This window comes from Apodemus sylvaticus, chromosome 10, assembly GCF_947179515.1.
Source record: "Apodemus sylvaticus chromosome 10, mApoSyl1.1, whole genome shotgun sequence".
NCBI classification, from domain to species: Eukaryota; Metazoa; Chordata; class Mammalia; order Rodentia; family Muridae; genus Apodemus; species Apodemus sylvaticus.
This window is the reverse complement of record NC_067481.1, coordinates 72,655,571-72,675,654: the sequence shown is the minus strand read 5'-3', so window position 1 is coordinate 72,675,654 and position 20,084 is coordinate 72,655,571. Positions and strand designations below refer to the sequence as shown.

The 20,084-nt window shown below is 54.9% G+C and overlaps 1 protein-coding gene across 5 annotated transcripts in view; it reads right to left on the bottom strand.

Annotated features, from left to right (window-relative positions):
• Tcf7 (transcription factor 7) overlaps positions 1-19,256 on the bottom strand; it is a 29,749-nt gene extending 10,493 nt beyond the window's left edge. For 2 of the 5 annotated variants that reach the window (XM_052197349.1, XM_052197348.1), the window contains exons 1-3: positions 18,813-19,256; positions 18,585-18,651; positions 17,997-18,121 (exon numbers count right to left, since the gene is read on the bottom strand). In XM_052197349.1, coding sequence (XP_052053309.1) covers positions 17,997-18,121; positions 18,585-18,651; positions 18,813-19,064 — 444 coding nt within the window. In that variant the 5' untranslated portion in view covers positions 19,065-19,256. The remainder of the gene's footprint in view (positions 1-17,996; positions 18,122-18,584; positions 18,652-18,812) is intronic. The other 3 variants (XM_052197350.1, XM_052197352.1, XM_052197351.1) reach the window with 2 other exon arrangements.
• Positions 19,257-20,084: the final 828 nt, after the last annotated feature.

The window sequence follows — 20,084 nt, the reverse complement described above, 5'->3', positions numbered from 1 at the left end:
TTCAGCGGAACAATCCTCAGATCTTGGGTGTCTTCTGGAAGTAATGGCCTGGCACAGGTCCAGGCTATTGTAGCTCTAGGGGAAAGCCAGAGGGAAGCTGGGTGGGCATGAGCCTCTCGTCGGGCACAGCTCCAGTAGACCGCAGACATCCTGGCCTACCAGGATTCCCTGCATTCCTGTCTCCAGCAGTCAGCTGCACCTTGCCCTCAAGTCTTGGGCTACCTCAGGCCTCCCTGCCTTAGATAAAGAGAGTTAAGGCCAGCCTGGCCTGCACAGTTCCAAGCCAGCAGCACCCAGAGCTACACAGTGCCAAGCCTGTCTCCTGTCTGTGACCCATCTCCCAGCTGTCACCTCACGACTTCCGTCTACAGAACCCTTAGTAGGTCCAGCCTCATTGAGTGACTCCAGAGCTCAGCTCTCATCTCCCCTCAGCCTGGCCTGTCTCTTGCCCCAAGAAGAACTGTCAGCATCCTCAATGACTTCCAAAATGCTGAGGTCAGTCACCATGTCTCCAATCCTTGGCCCTCATGGGACACTGATTCCCCCTCTTCCTTAAAACCCGGTCTGCCACTTGACTTTCAGATACTCAGTTGCTTCATTTCCCCCCAGCCTTAGAGGCCACTCTTCCTTAAGTCCTGGAGTTGATTCTCCCAGCCACGTCGGTATGGCTGTACACATCTTCAGGCTGGGGGCTGGCGAGATAGTTCAGCTTCAGTTAGGAGCACTGCTGCTCTTTGTAACTAGAACTGCGTGGAATGCGACGGCCTCCACAGCACAAACACAATTACAAACAACGTTTGGACAACAGAACAGCATCTATCTGATGACTCCACAGTTCCTCCTTTTTTTCCTGAGACTGGTTCTTACTATGTAACCCTGGCTGTCCGCAAAGTCACTCTGTAGCTCAAAATCAGGTTAGCCTCCAACAGAGATCTGCCCGTCTGTACCCTTGAGTGCTGGCATTAAAGGTGTGTGTTACAGTGTCTAAATGACTCCACACTTTGCTACTCTCCAAATCCTACTCAACTCTAGGCCTAAAATGTCTCCAAACTCCACACTCCCATAAGTGCTCTATTACCAAGCTGTATTCTCAGTCCTCAGATCCCAACCTCGGACTCTGCCGGCATGCTGTGGACGTCCTCGGTTACTGGTGGCTCCGTCCTTCCGTTAACTGAACTCCAACCACTTCCTATCTCCTTTCACCCGGTCTGAGCCATCATTCTCTCCTGGACCTCCAGGCCATTTTAGAGCTGCCTCTTAGCCAGTAGACACAGAGATCATGTCACTGCTTAAAGCCCCCCTGACTGTCTCCTTACCTAGTGACAGCTCTGTGTCACCACCCCCAGCTCCCTAACAGCAGTATCACGTGCAGTGTCCAGGAGGTCCACTGGTTAGGTTTTGAGGTACATGATGGTGTGAAGGAAGCTTGGAAGCTCCCGGCCTTCTGACCATTTCCTGGTCCTGGCACTCCAGGATCCTGGGGTGCCTCTCCCGCCTCCTGGCAGGAGTGACAGTAGCAGTCCTGCCTACCTCTCGGTCTTGAACCATGCTTTGTTCTAATTTTAAGGAGCACCTTCTGAGGCCCTTTATGATAGGAAGCTTCCTGACATTCTTTAAGGTCTTGTTCAGCCTCAGATTCCAAGACAGTGGCAGCCACAGCCTCGTGGCTGCGCCACTCCTTCAGGAGTTAGACCTCACAGCACTGCACCCCTCACAGCCTAAAGCCCAGTTTTGCTTCCCGAGCCCCAGGTTGCAGTGCAGCTCAGGCTGGTTGGGGTCCTGAGGATGATGGGCCTGTCCTACCTACTTGTGTTTCCTGGTATTGGGGGGCGGGGGATGGGAAGCCTTATCAATCAGAAGTCTGCAGACAGACCACAGAAATACTGGGTGGGCAGGGTCGGGCGAAGAATACACCAGCTGCTAGAGGTCCTGAGAGATCAGGGCTCCAGGGCGAGCGCTAAGGGCCGGGCTGGCTCCTCCCAAGCTTGTCTAGTCTGCCTCCTCACCATACTCAGCCAGTTCAGTGCTCAGTGGTGCCAGCCAGGGGGAACCGTCTGGCACAGGGCTCCCTGCCCCCTTCAGTCAGTAGAACGTCCTGCTCCAGGGCTTCAGTACAAGGCTGTCTCAGTGCCAGACTTCCCAGACAACAGGGTGGAGTTGCCTAGGGCCTGGTGTATGCAAGGCAAGTTCAGGGTCTGGAGCCCTCCTCCCTCATCTGCCTCCAGGTGACTGTCCCTAGCCTCCAAGGGAAGGAGGCAGGTCTGGGTTAACTGTCCCCACCAGGCACTGAGCACCTCGCTCACATCTCCTTACTAAGGCAAAGGGTACAGTGGGACATCAACATGCCAACAGCCGTCAGAGACCCAGCTCCATGCTCCACCGCATCTGACACTTCATGTCCCCTCCTGGCCTTGCTGGAGCCCTGGCACTCTAGGACAGTCCAGGACTCTGGCCCCAGGGGTACCTTAAGCGACCCTGTATTACTGCCAGGGCCTAGCCAGCCTGCTGACCACCTGGTGACCAGCTCCCCTCCCAACAAGGAGCTCCTTCCTGCTGCTGGCATAGACACTGTTCAGACTGCCCCACACCTACCCGCAGCTACTGGCCCAAAGGTATCTTCTGAAGTTTCCCAACTCCACTGCCTTAGCCTGGCCCCACCTCAGGGCAAGGCAGTGCAGAGTGGAAGTGAGGCCCCTGAGCAGGTCTCTGCTTCAGAGCTGAGCTTGGGCCCAGCTAGCCTGTCCCTAGCCCCCCACTTCCTGTAGGGTCAGGTAAAAACAAACACAGTCGGCATTTTCCCTGCAGACCGCAGCGCTCTGCTCACAGGGCCGAGAGCGTTCTGAGAGCCCCTGTCACCACCAGCAGAGAAACTCCCTTGCCTCTGACGGTTGACTCTAAAAACCCCCAAGCTCTTGAGCCCCACAACACTTTCCCATCGAAGAAAGTTGCTATTTCCTCTGGTCTCAAGCTTGATGGGGGTAAAAGAACAAGCCTTCTTCAGAAAGCCTTGTGGCAGAGGCTGAGCCTAAAGAAGCACCCCTGAACACCTGGAGCTCATAAGCGCAAACAAGAATCAGGATGTGTCCCTGAGCTCCTAGCTTGTGTCAGGCAAAGAACATCTGAGGCTGCAAACACCATCTGCTAATGACTGAGTGTGACCCCGGGCAGGCACAGTTCTGTGCACCAGACACACCCCTTCAAACAGACCTACCATTTGCAGGCACAGTGACTATCACCACTGGCAGGTAAGGAAACAAGCGTAAGGCCACAGCCAGAGCTCAGCTGGCAATAGCTACAGTGCAAAGACCTGTGATTAGTATGGACAGAACAGGAGGCTGGGGTGCAGAGGAAGCTATTCCGATCTCTCCCCTCAGTCAGGCTAGCTTACACTGTGCTGAGCCCGGGTTCCCCTAACTCTAAAAGGAGTCACCAGAAACCAACCTGAGGGTGAAAGCTGGCCTATGCCCCTGCGGCCCTAGCCTATCTCTGTGCCCACCTAGGGCATGCGCCTGGTCTACTCAGACACCTAGACATCCGTCTCAATGCCTCTTCCCACCCCCAGGAGACTCCACAGTTCCCTCTGCTCCTTGCCCTGCCGGCTCCTATGACACAGACCTATGACACCGCTAACCCAGGCCAGGGTCTGCCAGCTGGGCCTGAGTGGGGCATCTCTGGCTGCCCAGGCTTGGCACTCACATAGTTTCTTCAAGACTCAGAACAAAGGCCTGGGAAACCTTTGGTGCCCCAAATTTCTGCACATTCTACCACACTTGCCACTGTGGCTGGGACAGGGGGCTGTCTCCAGCTCCTACTACAGAGCTGGGAGTGGCCCTTAGGGACCATCTGAGGCAGGCATTGAAGCCAGGCTCTGTGAGGAGAGGATGACATCTACGGCACAGAGCCTGTCGGACCCCTTCAAGGATTCTTGTCACCAAGGATGCTGGCTGGCCACGCCCCTCTAAACTTTCCTTTTCTGCTTGCACCAGCCACAGAAGATGGAGTGCTCTTCCCCTGCCTCACATCACAGAGACTGCTTCTGGGAGACCTTTCCAACCCTCCATACATGGCTGGTTCCTTCTTGTGTCCTTTCCTGCCTTCTCTCCTGCCTGTGTTCTGGGAGAATGCCTTTAATTTCTATCATTGAACTAGAGCTGGTATCCAGGTTGGTTCTCCGAAAGTGATGCGGATGAGCACACGTTCAAAGAGGCTTGCCGCCCTGGGGAAGCGGGGAGGCCTTCGGGAAGGGTTACGGCAGCACACAGAACCTGGGACTACCTTAGGTTCAGGGCTCCATCTGGCATCCGAGGTCCTTCCTTTTCTCTTTTCTACACCCCTACACACCTGAGGCACTCTGAGAATGACAATGACCACAGTCACAATCAGACTAGTTCAGATGGTGTTTCTGATCTAATAGAAAAGGTGCACATGAACAGATGCCCAGGTCTCATCAAGGGGAACACTGCAGGCTGACTTCATCCTCAGAGGCCACTCAAACAGTTCCCTCCAGTTCTCTTCTTGTCTTCACACTCAGTCACCGTCCAGCAGCAATAACCTGTGTGTACTTGGGAGTCTGCCTAGCTCTTGAGTGCAGTACTCACTAGTGCCGAACCCATGAGAATGAACTTCCCAGCATGCAGGGCTCCTCTAGACCCTCTTCTGCAGGCATACTTCAGACTGGCTGAAGGTTCCACTGCCCAAGGCGCAGTGCTCTCCAAGGAACGACAACCTGTAAGTCTCCCCAACATACTGTGCCAGATGCCTATTACAGAACCAAGGCCTTAGGGCGAGCAGAGCTGAAAGGGCTGGGGGGACAGCTGGGCCACACCCTAGACCAAGAGGAGGCTTTAGATTCACCTGTCAGCAACACGGTTGCCATGGTTGCAGGGCCCTGGCAATCGCATGTGGCTAGTCCACTAGCCTCCTGGCCCTGGCATCAGATAATGGAGCTGCCTCACCGGAGGTGAGGACCAGAGTGCCTGCACGCAGCCTTGGCAAACCTGTGGTTTCTCTACCCAGCCCAGTGGCACCCTTAGACTGAGCTGAACCCTCATAAGCTGAGCAGCCTTGCCCGCGGCTTCTCGTGGTTTCTATGCCATTTGTCTGCTTGTGTTTTCCTTCCTCCTCTTTGAGGTAAACGCCCCTCAGGACAGGATGTTTTTAGAGGAAAATATAAGCTTCCGGGAGCTGCTGCAGCTGAGCTGTTAGCTAACACTACAAACACCCTGTCTGGGGATTCTGCAGGCAGCGGAGGGCTGGGCATGCCCCAAGCACAGGCAGTTGCTTTGTTCCTCCAAAGTGTCTAACGTCAAACCCACCGTGGATGTGGCCTCGATCCTGTCTGGGCTTAGCACCAGGGAGAGGGAGGCGTGTTAGCAGTTTAGAGGCTTTATGCCCTGGGGACACAGCTGCAGGCTTTGTAGCTGTGAAGGGCCCAGAATAGGAAAGCAAGGAGAAGACTTGGAGCTGGTGGTCCTGGCCAGTCCAGCCATGGCTGGCTGTGTGTCTAGCAGTCTACAGAGTTCCACCTTGTGCCAGACTCCTACCAGTCTCCCCAAGCCACTGTGCTGTTCACGAAGATTCTACAGATTCGGATGGTGATTCTACAGATTCGGAGAACAGTCTGGGGAGCTGCTCAAGTATCACAGCCAACGGTGACCGGTCCGGATCTAAGTCCAGCCCCCTGCACTCGTGGCCAGCAGTTTTGTTACTTGGCCAGAGTTCAACATAGGCAGTACCTATGCTGGCTGCCAAATAAATCTCAGTTGGTTGCTTTAGAGACAGGGTCTTAACTCTGGAGCTCAGGTGAAGCTGACGGGTACATGGTCAGCAGCAGTTAGAATGTGGGAGAGAAGAGACCTGGAAACCTCGTGCCCCAATTTAATCCATGACATCATGGGGCCCTCCAAGTCACCTGGCCTGCCGGGACCACCTCAGGAAGACAGTTTTGCCTGGAGGCCACACAAGGATGCTCCTTCTGGTCTGACCCTTGAAGCTGCTTTTGGGTTAAGGCCTGGGAGCTCTGTGTAGACTAAATCTAGTCATTCACCCACAAGGTCACAAGACAAGGTGCAGAAAGACGTTGCTAGAAGCAGGCTTCCAGCCCTGGGGTGCTGCCATAACCCCTACACCAGTATAAGCAGAGGTACAGCTATGCCTTTCCACCCGCGGGGCTCCTGAGCTGAAGGCCCCTGAAAGCTGAGCTAGGGGCTCGTGTAAAACTGCACTACAGCACACCAGTGGGAAGTGTGCCTACACGGGGCAGGGAACACCAAACTCCCCAGGGCATGGAGGCAAAGCCTGGGGGAGCTGAGAGCACTCAGCCATCTGTACTAAGAATGTCCCTGACAGAGATGCAGGCCACTGTGGAGGAGCTGGGTTCAAGTCAGCCCTCCAACACTCATGCAGGGCAAGTCTCTTGGTGGCCACACTTCATGTCTATGGGATGTGGGATGTGTCAAGGCCTAGGTGAGTTCTTATATGTGTTCACTGATATTCTTTTTGTACTTAAGATTAGTAGGAGAACGAAATGACAAAACCAAGCCCTGTCCCTAGACAAAGGCTTTTCAGGAAAGCCAGCTCCGTGCCAAGTTGGGAATGCCGGCCCTCAGTGTCCTTTGGACCACTGCCTGGTCACAATCAGGCCAGGCTTCTGAAGTCCTTTCTGTCCTGCAGCAACCACAAGGGACAGTTAAAAAAACATTGTCCTCAAAATGCCCCCATGAGGCTGGCAGGAGGCTCTGGCTCCCAAGGGGTTTGTCATAGGTGTCAGCCTCAGGCCTTGGGTTGCCCACTAGCTCCTTAGTCAGGCTTTTTCTAAGGACTCAGAGCCTAGGGAACTCTTCAAGCTGATCCTGGATATTCCAGATGAGGGTACCTTGGCCAGGCAGGCCTAGCAGCAGGCTTTGGGCTAAGTGAGGACCAAGCTGGCAAAGAAAACTCCACAGCAGACCATTTCTAACCATCTTCTGCCATACACCAAACCTGGCTCAACCTTACAGGTCATTTACAAACTGTTTTTTATGTAACATTTTCTTGGGGGGTCGGGGAAGGAGGAAGCCCCAGACTCACGTCTCTCAATCAAGAAATGCAGCTCCCTCCCCAGCCCCCTGGGAGGACTGACCTTCCCAGGTGCAAGGAGAAAGCTAGCTCGGCCCCAGAGCCTGGAGGGGCAGGGAGAGCCCAAGTCTCTTCTTGGGGTCAGAGGAAGCCATGAAACTCCACAACCAGCACTGTTCCTGTCCCTCTCATTCTAGAACAAAGGGAGACATGCAGCAATGCTCTGTGTGTGTGTGTGTGTGTGTGTGTGTGTGTGTGTGTGTGTATGCATCTATGCCTGTGTGCAGGGAGGACAGTGTGTATAGATATATGCATGTAGATTTTCTTGTTTCCTATTTTCTGAGACAGGGTCTCTCTCAAGAAAGCCAGAGCTCCCCAGCGAGTCTGACTGGCTAGAGCGCTCCAGGATCGGCTGTTGTCGGCCTCCCTGGCACTGTGGTTGAAAATGTATTCCACCAACAACACAACACAACACAACACAACAGGGCCTTGTGTAGCCTTGGCCTTAAAGTCACTATATAGTAGAGAATGGCCCCGGATGTCTGACCCTCCTGTCTAGGGTCAGAGGTATCTACCACTCTACCCAGGTTATGTGGTGCCAGGAACAGAACCAAACCTAGGGAAGGCTTCCAGCATGCCAGCCAAGCCCTTGGAACCTACAGGTTTGGGGTTTGTTTATTTTCAGTTCTGTCATAAAGGAAGACACATCTAGACACATGAGAGGTTCTGTTTTCTGAGTACCTACTGAGTGTCTGTACCGAAAACCCCCGTACTAAAAAGAACAGATACAGCTGACTCTCTTCTTCCAGCCATTTCTGATCAGCACTTCCTACCGTCTGCATGTTTCAGCTGATGCAGCCACCAACCTTCTGGTGTTGGATCTCCCTGCTCCATCTGTTCCCTACATCCCCACCCACGGGGCTGCCCACCACAGCGGGCAGCTCCCAGGGCCTACACTGCTTCAAAGCCTACCATCACGCTCTGGGGTGGCTGCCGCAACCAGCACATCCCAAGCGTCCAGCCATGCCTGGCAAAGACCCCACTGCTTCCCACAGGCCGCCTCGAAGCATCAGAGGCCCACCCACCCTCTGCCTGTCTGGCCACCAGGAGGCCACAGAGCCATCTGATCTGAGTGAAACTTCAAACTTAATGACTTTCATGCTGGTTATTTAAAACGCAATGTAATTTTCTTAAAACACCCTATTATTTCCTTTGATAGCTACAAAGCTTCCCCCAATCCCATAAGCATGTTTATTTTTAGAGAAAAGAGTGGCTTGCAGTTGGTCACAGAGACCATAGGGAGAGGGAAGCCACAGAAAGCAGGGCAAAGAGTCAGCACTAGCAGCCCGGGGCCCTTCTGCTGCGAGCTCTCCACCCAGCCCATCTGCCATCAGACAGGCCCACCCTTCCCTTAGCAGCTCCTCAGTCAGCGACCCTTCTGTGCCACACTAGACAGTGACCAGGTCAATGTTAGGCTGGGTCTCCGTGCCCCTGGTGGTTCCACTTGCTGCTCATGGGGCCTCCCACAGAGTCTGGGCCAGGACGAGCCTGGGCGAGGGTCGGCGGCACGCCCTCCGGCAGTCTTCCTCCTGTTCCAGACAATCCGCCTAAGGGAAGGCCGCGGGCCTGAAGCCATGGCCAGCAGAGTAAGAGCCATGTCTAGATACAGCAGCCTCAGGCAGTGGCCGCCCACAGCGGGTGGGTGGTGAGTGGGTATGTGCAGCCCTGCCACTCGGGGCTGCCGGGCAAAGGAGGTGGCACGGAGGAGAGTTTGTGTGCAGAGGTCAGCTGAGCCCCACCAATGCGGGGCGTCCTCTGGGAGCAGCTATTTTTAGGTCTGAGGCTTTCATGTGGCTGAATGATGGGAGTTTACAAAGCATCAGTAATGCGTTTCAGATGGCGGCCCAGCAGGCCAGGAGGCTGGGCCCCTGACACCAGAGACAAGTCAGAGTTACTCAGCATCTCCATTTTGGGTTCCCATCACCTGTCCTTCCCTCTCCGTGGCCCGTACTACCTAATGGCGAGGCCGGTCCTTGCAGTGGCCAGCAAATCCCATGCTGTTACTAGAGCTTTCCAGTTTATACCTATCTGAACCTCCAGAATCCTGCTTGGTTCCCACCCACTGAGAGGATTCTGAGACCCAGAAAACCAGTCTGAAGGGAGTGATCTACCACCATTGGCCCCCAGGCCTGCTCACACTTAATAGGGTCTAGGCAGCGCTAACCATTCACATCCTGAGCCCACACCCACTGTTCCCTAGGGCCAGGACCTGCCCACCCAGGCCTGGAGTCTCTGCTATACACACACGTCATCTGGAAGCAGACAGTGTGGGGCCCAGACAGCTTGCCTGTCCTTGGAGAGGGAGGTGGCTGTTTTAATGGGGGGTGAGGGGTTGAGAAGGAAGCGTATTTATTTGACAGCGTGTCTGCCTCCTCTGATCTCCAGGGAGTTCTGGCTATAGAGTCAGGGCCTCGAGGGAAGGCTGTGTCACCCGGTTGGCTCTGGCTCTAAGGCAGAATCTGGGTGCAGTCCAGGGAGGCAGTCTCCATGGGTGGGACAGGCCACAAGAGCAGCCTCCTGGCAGGAGAGACCCAAGCTCACACCCTTCCCAGCTCTGCTGAGGCAAAGGCCCCCAACAAGTAACAGACGTCCTCCATCCTGAGGGCCTGGGTACCAAATGGAGGAGCGGCAGTAGATGGGGACAAGAGCAAACCCTACGGCGCTCTGGTGGCACAAGCCTGCCTGTAATCCCTACTACTTAGGAGGCTGAAACGGGAGGTTCTCAAGAGCCGCAGTGCCACAGGGCAGGTTCAAGGCCAGCTTAGGAAACAAAGGGAGACCTCACCTTAGGAAGTGCAAGTGAGAGGGCTGGAAAGATGCGGTTAAGAGCACTGACCGCTCTCCCACAGGACTTCGCCAAGTGAGTGGGAGAGAAAGGGAGTGTCTGCTGATACAGTTCCATCCCCAGGACCACCAAATAAATACACAAGAGCAGATGATGGGCCCACCTGGGCTAGAGAAAGCTCTTCAACCTGAGGCCAACTACCCAAACCATGTTTGCAATTGTTTTTGAGACAGGGTCTCATGGAGCCCAGGCTGGCCTTGAACTCAAGGATCAACCCCAGGGCTTTGTTCTTGACAACTAGGTTCTACCAACTGAGCTACAGCCCCAGCCAGTATCATCTCTTTAGAGACTGTTTTTTTGTTTGTTTGTTTGTTTGTTTGTTTGTTTGTAGGTGGTTTGTAGTTGTGGGTTTTTTGGTTTCTGGTTTTGTTTTGTTTTGCTTTGAACTTTTTGAGGTTGGATTATTTAGTCCTGGCTGTCCTAGAACTCTGTAGACCAAGCTTGCCTTCAACTTGCATCAATCCACCTGCCTCTGCCTCCCAATTCCCTGGGACTAACGGCGTGCTCCACTAGAGTCAGTGTGTGCGGAGAGGCCACAACTGCCTGAAAGAGGTGGCGAGAATGTTCTAGGTTCCAGAGGCCTCCTTAAGTCCCTTGGACCCTCTGAGCTTTGCTAGATGGAGTCTGACCAGAGGTCCTTCCTTCTCCACCCTGTGGCTCACCAATGGTGTGAATGACAGTGCCCACCTTGGAGGTCCTCTGGTCTTAAGCTGGCCCCTCATTTCTCCCCGCCCAGAGCTCACCCCTCCCTCAGTCTATTCACATTCCTCCAATCACCATGCCACTCCCAGCGTCCACCCTGCCCCAGCTGCCAGCCCGTCTGCCACGGTCCTCCGCCTCCATGTCCAACCCAAACCATCTGTGGTGGGCACCGCCCTACCCTGCCAAGGCTGCCAACCGAACGCATGTGCCGACCCACCCCTCCCCAGATCTAGAATCAATGAGGCCTGGGCCCCAAGGTCACAGGTCAGACCCTTCCTGGCAGCACTGTCCCCACCTCATCTCATATTCCTCAAGGACCCCAGGGGTTGGGTCTGTCCAGGTGATGAGAAACAAGCCCATCTAGGTCTCTCTGTCTGTTCTGCTGTGCCCCACCCAGGACGTCCTCCCACTCAGCCCTGCAGACGCTTCTGTCAGGAAGCCTCCCCAGCTGCCCCCGCAGCCTCTTTGTCTCCTATGCACTTTACCCAGCTGAGCAGCACGCAGGAGAGGAGCTGGGGTTCTCGGGGGATCTGCTCTTAGTCTTTCCAAGGACTGAGTTCTGATGGGCACTGGTAACCTCCCTTCCCTGTGGCTCAAAAATCCAGAGTGTGGAGCCAACGTTCTAGCAGGCACTGCTACTAGGGGATGACGGCTGCCTGGGGGACCCCAGCCCAGCCTGAGGTACAAGGAGCCACAGCTGCCCTGTCCCAGTTCCAGGCCTTCAGTCTAGCTTCCACTCAACCTCAGACTTCACATAGAATCTCTCATCCCCCAGAGAGCAGAGCCCTCCTATCCTTGCTTTCAGAGGGTGGTGGATGACATGCTCAGGGCTGTCCAGCTGGGAAGCAGCATAGCTATAGCAGAGGATGGACCTTCCCGACTAAATGCTTTTCCTCCTCATGCTAAGGCAGGATCCTCCCCACCTGGCTCCCCGTCCATCCCCACCTGCAGAGGCAGAAGGGTGTTCCTCGCGAATCTGAGCACTGTACGGTTGGGGGTGGTGACGCTCGTGTGACCTGATAAGACACCTGTTTCCTCCAACACAGCCTTGTTTGTACACAGTGGCAGGAAACACCAGTCACAAGGTGTGAGGAGGTGTGACTCTACAGCTCTGGGACCACAGCAGACCTGAGGAGGTTCAGAGGGACTGCAGCTGCTTCCCTACCCCTACCCTGCAGGCTCTGGGCCCACCCTGACCTAGTCTAACCTCAGCAGTTGTAAGACTTTGAACTGGCACCCCTAGAACGCTTTAAAGTTCAACTCAACCCTGCTCAGGGGCGGGGGAGGGTTGTGGTCTCTACAGAGTGCACCCCCACCCCCGTATGCCCCTTCTGTGGCTACCCAACCCCATGGCTCAGAGTAACCGGCAGAGCTGGGACAGAACACTGGGTCCTGGTGGCCCTAGCAACCATCAGGGCTTTGTGCTGACCTTGGAGCCTGAGACCATCTCTCTGCCCTATGAGCTAGCTCATCCTGTGCTTCCAAAGGAGTCACAAGCAGACCTGCAGCTGTAGCTGTCCTCCCTGGCCCTGGGCAGGGTGAAGCCGGAAGGGCCAGCTCTAAGCAGGAGTCTGAAAGGCAGGCTTCCTGACCCTGCCAACAACAGCAAAGTGAAAGCCACCCTCAGATTCCTAGCTGGGGACAGAGGAGAGGCAGCAGATAGTCTAAATGCTACCAATCCCTCACTGCCCTCCCAGGCTTCAGAGAAATGCAGTTCCTGGGAACTTTCAACCCTACTGCCCAACCACTAAGTGGCGAGCAACACAGATAAAATATCCCTTCGGTCCAGGAGCCAGCTTTATACTGGGGAACAGTCATAGGCTCAAAACTCAGTGAGTGACCCGGAGCTGCACCAATCTCCCGGCCCAGAGTTACTCTGGATGGTGTATCCAGGCAAACCCTCCAAACAGACACTGAGGTAAAGAACTGGAAAGAGATCCGTGGGTGCTGCCTGGGCTGCACTTTATCAGAGTCCCACAAACTGGGAGCCTCTGGGTACAATGCCAGGGAAAGGCCTGCAGATGGCTCAGCGGCCAAAGACATCTCCGTTATCCTTACAAAGCCCGATATCCTCACGTTCGGTATAAGGGCTTCGTATAGACTAAACCTTTGTGGTTGCAGGCATGGGGTGGGGGTGACTTAGGAATACCGCACCCTACGCGAAGACCCCAAGGGCAGGGCAGAAGCCAGGTCAGAGCCCATGAGCCACCCCTGGGCCCAGGAGAACCAAGACCAGCCACAGCCAGTGCACACCACCCCCACTAATTGCTCTGGCACCTCTCTTGCAAAGTTTCAAACCCACACCCTACTTCTAGCGGGGTGCTTGCCAGTCCATAGTTGAGAAGGGAAATCAGGAGACATTAAAAGAAGAGTACAGGAAGTGCTCTGGACAGCAGCAGGCCGGATGAGCTGCCAGGGTGAACATGGTAGCCAAGGCCCGAGGAAGACCGGTGGGAGACTCCTCGAGCAGACACCTGAAACAAGCCCTGTGCGAGGAATGAGGTAACATTCCCGTGAAGAGCTGAGGACACAAGTGTGGAAGTCTGAAGGGGGGTGGGGGGGACCTTGTAGGGCTTGTGTTGTAGGGGGAGGTATTGATTCCCTAATTGGTTCTTGATTGTGTCAATAAAAGAGGCGGAACCCAATCACTGGGCGGAAGGGGAAAAGGTGGGACTTCTGGGTCCCAGGAGGAAGGGAAGGGGCCACAGGGAGGGGAGAGGCAGTGGAGTGGAGGAAGCGTCAGACGTGTAGGTCTTGGGCACCACTTGACCACAGGCAGAGCCCAAGGAGGATGGGGCAGGATCTTCATCGCTTGGCCACTGAGTTATCTGGCTAGTTTTAAAATATTCAGGCTGTCTGGTGTTTTCCATCTGCAGCAATTAAGGTGGGCTGGAGAAAGGCACAGCGGGCGGTCAGTTGTGGGCAGCTAGTTGGAGCTAGCCGGGAGAGGGTGGAGAGCTCTTGAGAAAGAGCTAGCGTGTTTCTACAATTCCCCACAACACATGGTGCTGGCTAGTTTGAGGGGTAAGGAGAAGTCGGGGAGCCTCAGTACTAAAGCTGTGGTTGATGGCTAACTTTCCCCCCAAGAGCAGTGGAAGCCCTAGTGTTTTGAGGCAAAAGACATCATCGGACCCTGATTCAAGTTCCTAAGGAGCCACTGCGTGATTGTGGGTTAAGGTATGGGTCTGGGAGGGAGACAGAGGCAAGGGACCCTGGAGGAGGCATCTGCTGACATCTTGAAGACAGCAACTGTATGGGTGCTGGGTGGGTGGCATAACAAAGGGAAGAATAGGAAGCTCTGGGATGTATCTGGAGACACGTCCCTGATCCCACGGCTGTCCAGAGGGAGGCCCCGGTGCATGCTAGACCCTTCCGTCTTCATCCGCTGAACCAGCAGCTTACAACGCTGCTTACTGGAACCCCCCATGGCCCATGCTGGGGCTGGCACTGCCAAGCACATAGATGGGCCTTCTACAATAACTGGGCATTTCCGGGGATAACCCTGCTTGGTCACATGGCATCCTGGAGCCAAACTCTAAACTCCCTCTAACCAACTTCCTTACACTTCTAGAAGGCTGGTGCTCAGCTACCATTGAGACTTAGAGCAAACCCTCTCTAGGGGAAGGCGGGCCCTCACCCAGCTCTTGACAGGCAGCCCACAAGGCAATAGCAGGCCCTCCTTGGCTCCCAGGAGTCCTGCTCTCTCCTGCTCCCTTACAGGTTCACCGCATGGCTTTCAGCCTGGACCTCAAGCCAGGAATACAGAGGGGAGCCTAATAACCGGGGTCCCAAGCACGAGTCCTATGTCTCCCTTCCGGAACACACAATCAAGTACCAGAGGGCTGTGGGGACTAGGACAGAGATATGTGGCCTCTGCCACGGCCAAAAGCCTCAGCTTAAAAAACAAAAGGTTGAAACATAACTCTCAATTACAAAAGGCTGAGACATAACTCTCATACCATAGAATACACCACTTTAAAGTGTCTAAATCCAAGGCTTTTAGTAGCTATGTAAGGTAGTGCAACAGTCACCATGGTCTCATTGTAAAACATACTCATCACCCCAGAAGAAACCCCACAGCCACTAGCAATCACACATACACACACACACACACACACACGCCCCATTCTCAACTACCTACCACCCCTAAGCTGTTTTGTCTATCTGGTCTGGATATTACCACTGTATGATTTAACATTGATCGAGACAGTAAACGGCTCTTAAACCTTCCAGGTCATAGGCTCCAAGAGCCCACAGAAGAGGCCAAAGACTCCTGTTGTCTCTGTCCTGTTGGTGATTAGCATTGTCATACAAAGCCACTTGCCTGAGTTTCCTTAAAGAATACCTTCCTCACGCCAGCACCTGCCCCAGAACCCAGCCAAGCGTGCCAGCTAGGTCCTCACCCCGGCTCGGTTCCGAGACTCAAGTCAGAGGAAACAAGAAGCGAACCAGGACCTGATGCCAAGCCTGAGAGGGCAACCTGAGTTTGATCCCTGGAACACACATGCTGGAGGGAGGAAAACAACTCTGATAAGTTGTTCTCTGACACCCCTACCCCATGCAGCTGCTTGTATGAGTACACACACATACATGAATGCAAAACCAAAAAACCTCCCACATCTATGGCTACTGGCCTAGGCCACTAATTGCCTAAAACCTACAGGAGATACCCTACCAGCACCAGTTAGGGGGTCAACTTTGACCAATTTCCCATTCCCAGGGAAGGTGTAAAGGAAACCAAATACCAAAAAAAAACTACTTGGGCCAGGGGTGAGTCCACATTCTGGGACAGCTGGCTACGGCCGGTCACTTGGCTCTCTGCTCTGGGCAAGGCGCAAGCTGACCTGTTTAGATAAGTATCTCTGATGTAACCCCGTGGCAGTCCCACTTACAGGGCAGAGAAGGTCCCCGAGCAGACTTTCCCTGATACCTAGGAAGACCTACCCACTGGTTTCAGGCATCTCAGCATAACTGCTAATCTCCTGTATGCCCTCAGGCAAGGCTGGGCAAAGTGAGAGGAGGCCTATATCCAAGGCCAGTCAGCAGAGAATGATTGGCATATGGTCTGTCTTCCTTCAGAGGAGTATGGCAAAAGAGTCCCTGCCCCCAAGGTCCTTGCAAGGCACTCCTTACCTGTTGAGAGAATGAGGGTGTCTTTCCCAGCACCACACGTGAGCCTTGCAGTCGGGCGACAAATGTGCTCCCCAAAACACAGGAGGACCAACTTTGCTTTGTAAAACCAAACTACACTTGAAACACCCACACAGTTCTTCACGAGCTGCAAGCTACTTTTACTTTTTCTGACTTATTTGTTGTGCGTTCTCTCAGGTTTGCTAAAGAGACTCTCTCGAGGCAGAAAGCCGGCTTGGCAGCTAAACCCGCTCGTGTAAGCCCGATGGTCTGAGTTCCATCCTCAGAACTCTTGCCACAGTGGAGAGAGCCAGCTTCAGTTACCACTGGGTGTGCTTGCTCTCATATACAGTACACACACACACACACACACTGAATAGTGTCTCTACATTCCTGCACATCTATGTCCCTAAGTCAGCATCCCTCCAACACAGCCCCTGCTTCTGTCTTTATTTCTTGCCCTGCTCGGCAGCTGATGCCATAGACAGGAAAGTCAGTACCAGAGCCTGCTCTCCGACTCCCACGTTACCAGAAGGCAGTGGTGAGGGCAGTGGCTGAGGAGGAGGGCTGAGGGACCGTGACACATAACTATCTATCAGTTGTAGCTTAAAAAGGATCGCCCCCCAAAAGCAAACTATGCAGAGCCCTAAACCAGTGAGCCGACTGTCCTGACTGGGAGCCCACTATTCTCCTCCTCTTGGACCTCTCTGAGACCCATCTCCCTCACCCTTAGGCTGAGTAGTCACGCTGCTAACCCACCCCCACCTCTGGGCATCTTTTGTCTCTGGCAAAATCTGTGAGTAAACCTCCAAACCACACTACCCTTTCCCTGTCTTGCTGTGCAGTCCTCAAAGTCCACCTTGCCAGCAAGGTTCTGGGGGGCTCTGCCTTTTGTCTAGTCACAGTTACCACAGTGAGCCTAGTCCCAGCCCAAACAATGCTTGCCAGTGACTTCAAAGTGTTAGGTGATGCCAACTGGCCCCGAGATGGCTTTACACCCATTAGGGGATTTTAAAAGGTTATCTTTGTTAAGCATTGTTTGTACAGGGCACAAGTCTCTATCTAGAGCAAGTGGCACTGTCAACTGGCAGTATCAGGAGACAGCCACCTCTTCACATATAAGAGAAGCACTTCATCGCCCAAGCCATCCCAGAGCAGAAAGGCAGGCAGACAGACAGACCACACAGTCAACATGCACAGCTTAAAGGTGAAGAATGGATTCCGGAGTCCATTTCTAAAGTCTACCAGGTCTCCCTCCGCTAAGTGGCCTAAACACCCTATCCCACGCCCTACCAGGGGACCTGAGCCAAAGCTTGTTTCTAGAGAATAGCCTATGTCCATCTTCTCACCTCCCACAAGCTTCAGTAGGAAGAACCATGACTCTTGGAGTCATCTGAAGTCTTCTGCATGGGCCTGCCACTAGCCACCCAAACCTCCAGCCTGGGGCCCCAACCTGCACTGCGCTCACAGCTACTCCCGACAGACCTCCATGCTTTCTGGACACCCTAATTCCCAACTGAGGACAGTCTGCAATCCCACTAGTTTTCTGGAATCCCAGAACTTTTCAAAAGTAGTATCTGGTGGCTACCCAGCTCAGAACCAGCTCTTCACATTTTGCCTTGAAGGGCCAAAGACATGTTTCATGATGAGTACGGCATGTCACCAAGCCTTCTCTAACCAAAACCCTGTAGTACATTTAGCAAACCCTTCCTGTGTGTGTGAGACCAGCACAGATGGCTCAAAACCACGCGGCAAGGATCCTCGGCAAGGGCTGATACGTGTGTCCAGTAAGGACACAGTGGAACTGGGAAACGGAAAAGATGAGGTCTCCTACCCATTCTTCTCCGGAGAATGCTAACCCACAATGCTCTTGCCCAGAGCATGCACATCCCGCTAGGGAAGGACACGGGCTCAGCGCAAAAGTTTTCAGAAGACTTCCATCCACAACCTCACCGCGGTCCAACACAGGCACCTGCTTGAGCAAGTTGGGAAGACAGAGGCCAACAACAAGTGAGAAAGATTGGAGCCCAGGCGCTCCCTCAGAGTTCTCCTTTTAGGGCAGACTCCTCCAGGTGTGAACTGGGTGAGAGCATCTAGAATTCTAATCTGGGCAGAGAAGTCCCGTTTCCTTTTTCCTCGCTTCACCTGTGTAGACAAGTAGGCAGCCAGCCCATTACAGGGCCTGGCTGCTGCAGTCACTTACCAGCGGTGGTTGAGGCTGAGGATGCTGCCCTGCTCCGGAGGCTGACGGGTAGTGCATGAGCAGATTGAAGGCAGAGTAGACGGTCTCTTTGTACATGCCACTGGCACACTCCGGGGCCTTCAGGCCTGGAAAAACCACAGCTGGGTCAGACACCAGCCCAGCCAGCTGCTCCGAAGGGCTGAAGGACGTCTGCTCCAGAAGGGGGTAAAAAAACAAACAGAAAAACAAACAAACAAAAAAACTGCCAAGGGGGCCCCTTCAAGTTCGTGACTTGACAGGGAACAGTGACCTCTGAACCGGTGGGAATATCCGCAATGCCAGGTTTTTGAGGAAAGACCTCCACTTAGCGGCCAGGACTTGACTCCCTACCCCACCCTCCTGCTTGGGAACCTTAGCCAAGGCTTGCTCCTCAAGGCAAAGGATTAGTCAGTCACCTGGGCTGAAGGGGAGGCGGAGATGGCGGGGGTCTGTTTACTCCTATAAAGGTCAGGGCACCGGAAGTGACTCCGGCTCTGCGGCGCCCGGGAAACCCGCCCCCCACACCCCCACCCCGGGTTCTAGCGCCTTCCCCAGCAGAGCAAAACTCACCGTCCTCTAGGGACTCGGGAAGTTTGTCCTGGAAAAGTCTCTGCGAAGTGTGCTCTCGTCCCAGGGCCTGCAGAGCGAATCAGAGGGGGCCATGAGGGACGGAGGGGACAGGAGGGGCATCCAGAGATGGGTCCCACGAGGGCCGTGGTGCGGGGGTGGGGGGGCGGGTCCGCATGATACCAACTCTGGACGAGGTCCTCTGGGGAGGGAGGAGCGGGCCGGGCTCACCTCGGGTGCTCCCTCCGCTTCTCCATGTACTCGGACGCCGGGACCCGGGACCCCGGTGCCTGCGGCCGCGCCTTCGGACTCATTCACCAGTGAGGATTTGAGCTCCGCCAGGTCCCGCTCGGGGCCCGCGGTGCTGTCGCGATTCTTATCGTCCTGTTCCTCGCCTTCGTCTTGGAAGGCCAGCAGCTCGTCGGGCGCGCCGAGGTCGTCGCCCGCGCCCGCTCCGCCCCCGCCCGAGTCCAGTTGCGGCATGGTGCGCTGCGCCCGCCGGGGCGCCGGGTGCGGGGCGCGGAGCCGGCCCGGGAGGCGGCGAGCCCAGGGTGCGGAGCTCCGAGCCCGGAGCACGGCGGGCGGAGCGCACGCTGACTCCGCCTGAGCGGCCAGTGGGCGCGGGGCGAGGGCGCGGGGCACAGCGGCTTTGGGAGCTGGCGGGTCGGAACATCAAAGGCACCGCGGGCAGCGAGCCGGGGGCGGAGCGGGCGCCGGGGCGGGGCCACGGTGGGAGGAGCTAGTGCCCTAGACCCCGCCCTTCTCTCCCTAGAGAGACCGGGACAGGCCCACTGGGCATAATCTTAAAGGGCTCGCTCTCCTCGAGCTATTCTCTAACTTGAAATCCATTACTAAACTGTGGAACTCCATTTCCTTAACTATAAAACAGCTACAGCTTGCGTCCAAGTTGCGGAGAAGGTGGATCCTTAGACCGGTGGAACCTATGGGTGGCTTGGAACTTTGGTGTGAACAGCATCCTTTGCTTTATCTGGAGGCTTCCTACGTCACCGGGGATGCTAGGTGGACCCTGACACACACACACCTGCCCCTTTCACCATCCCTGTGCCGACTAGGGACCTTATTCCAGACCGCCTGTCCGCATAGGCACAAGCATTCGCGCCTCACACATTTATTGAGCTCCTGCCTGTTGCATGTGCAAATCAAACACCGGTAAATATATGACATGTGGCGGCCCGAGGCGAAGAAGGATCGTGGCCACTCACGTGGGTTCTCCAGCCCGCTATGACTTTCCCAACTAAGTTCGACACCTAGAACCTGTTGTCCAGGAACTGAGACTTCCGGCGGCCACGTGGGCCACAGGATTCAGTCTTGGGGTCTTTAGGCAGCTGCTCAGTCTGGGAAGTTGCATCCGGAGCCCACTGACCCTGACGCTAGTTAAGGCTGCGTCTTCAGTGACATCTCCTTGGCACCCAGGGTCGAATCCACGGCAACCGGCCACTGTTTCTGTAAGACACTTAGGCCCTTTGGATAGCGATGCAGTAA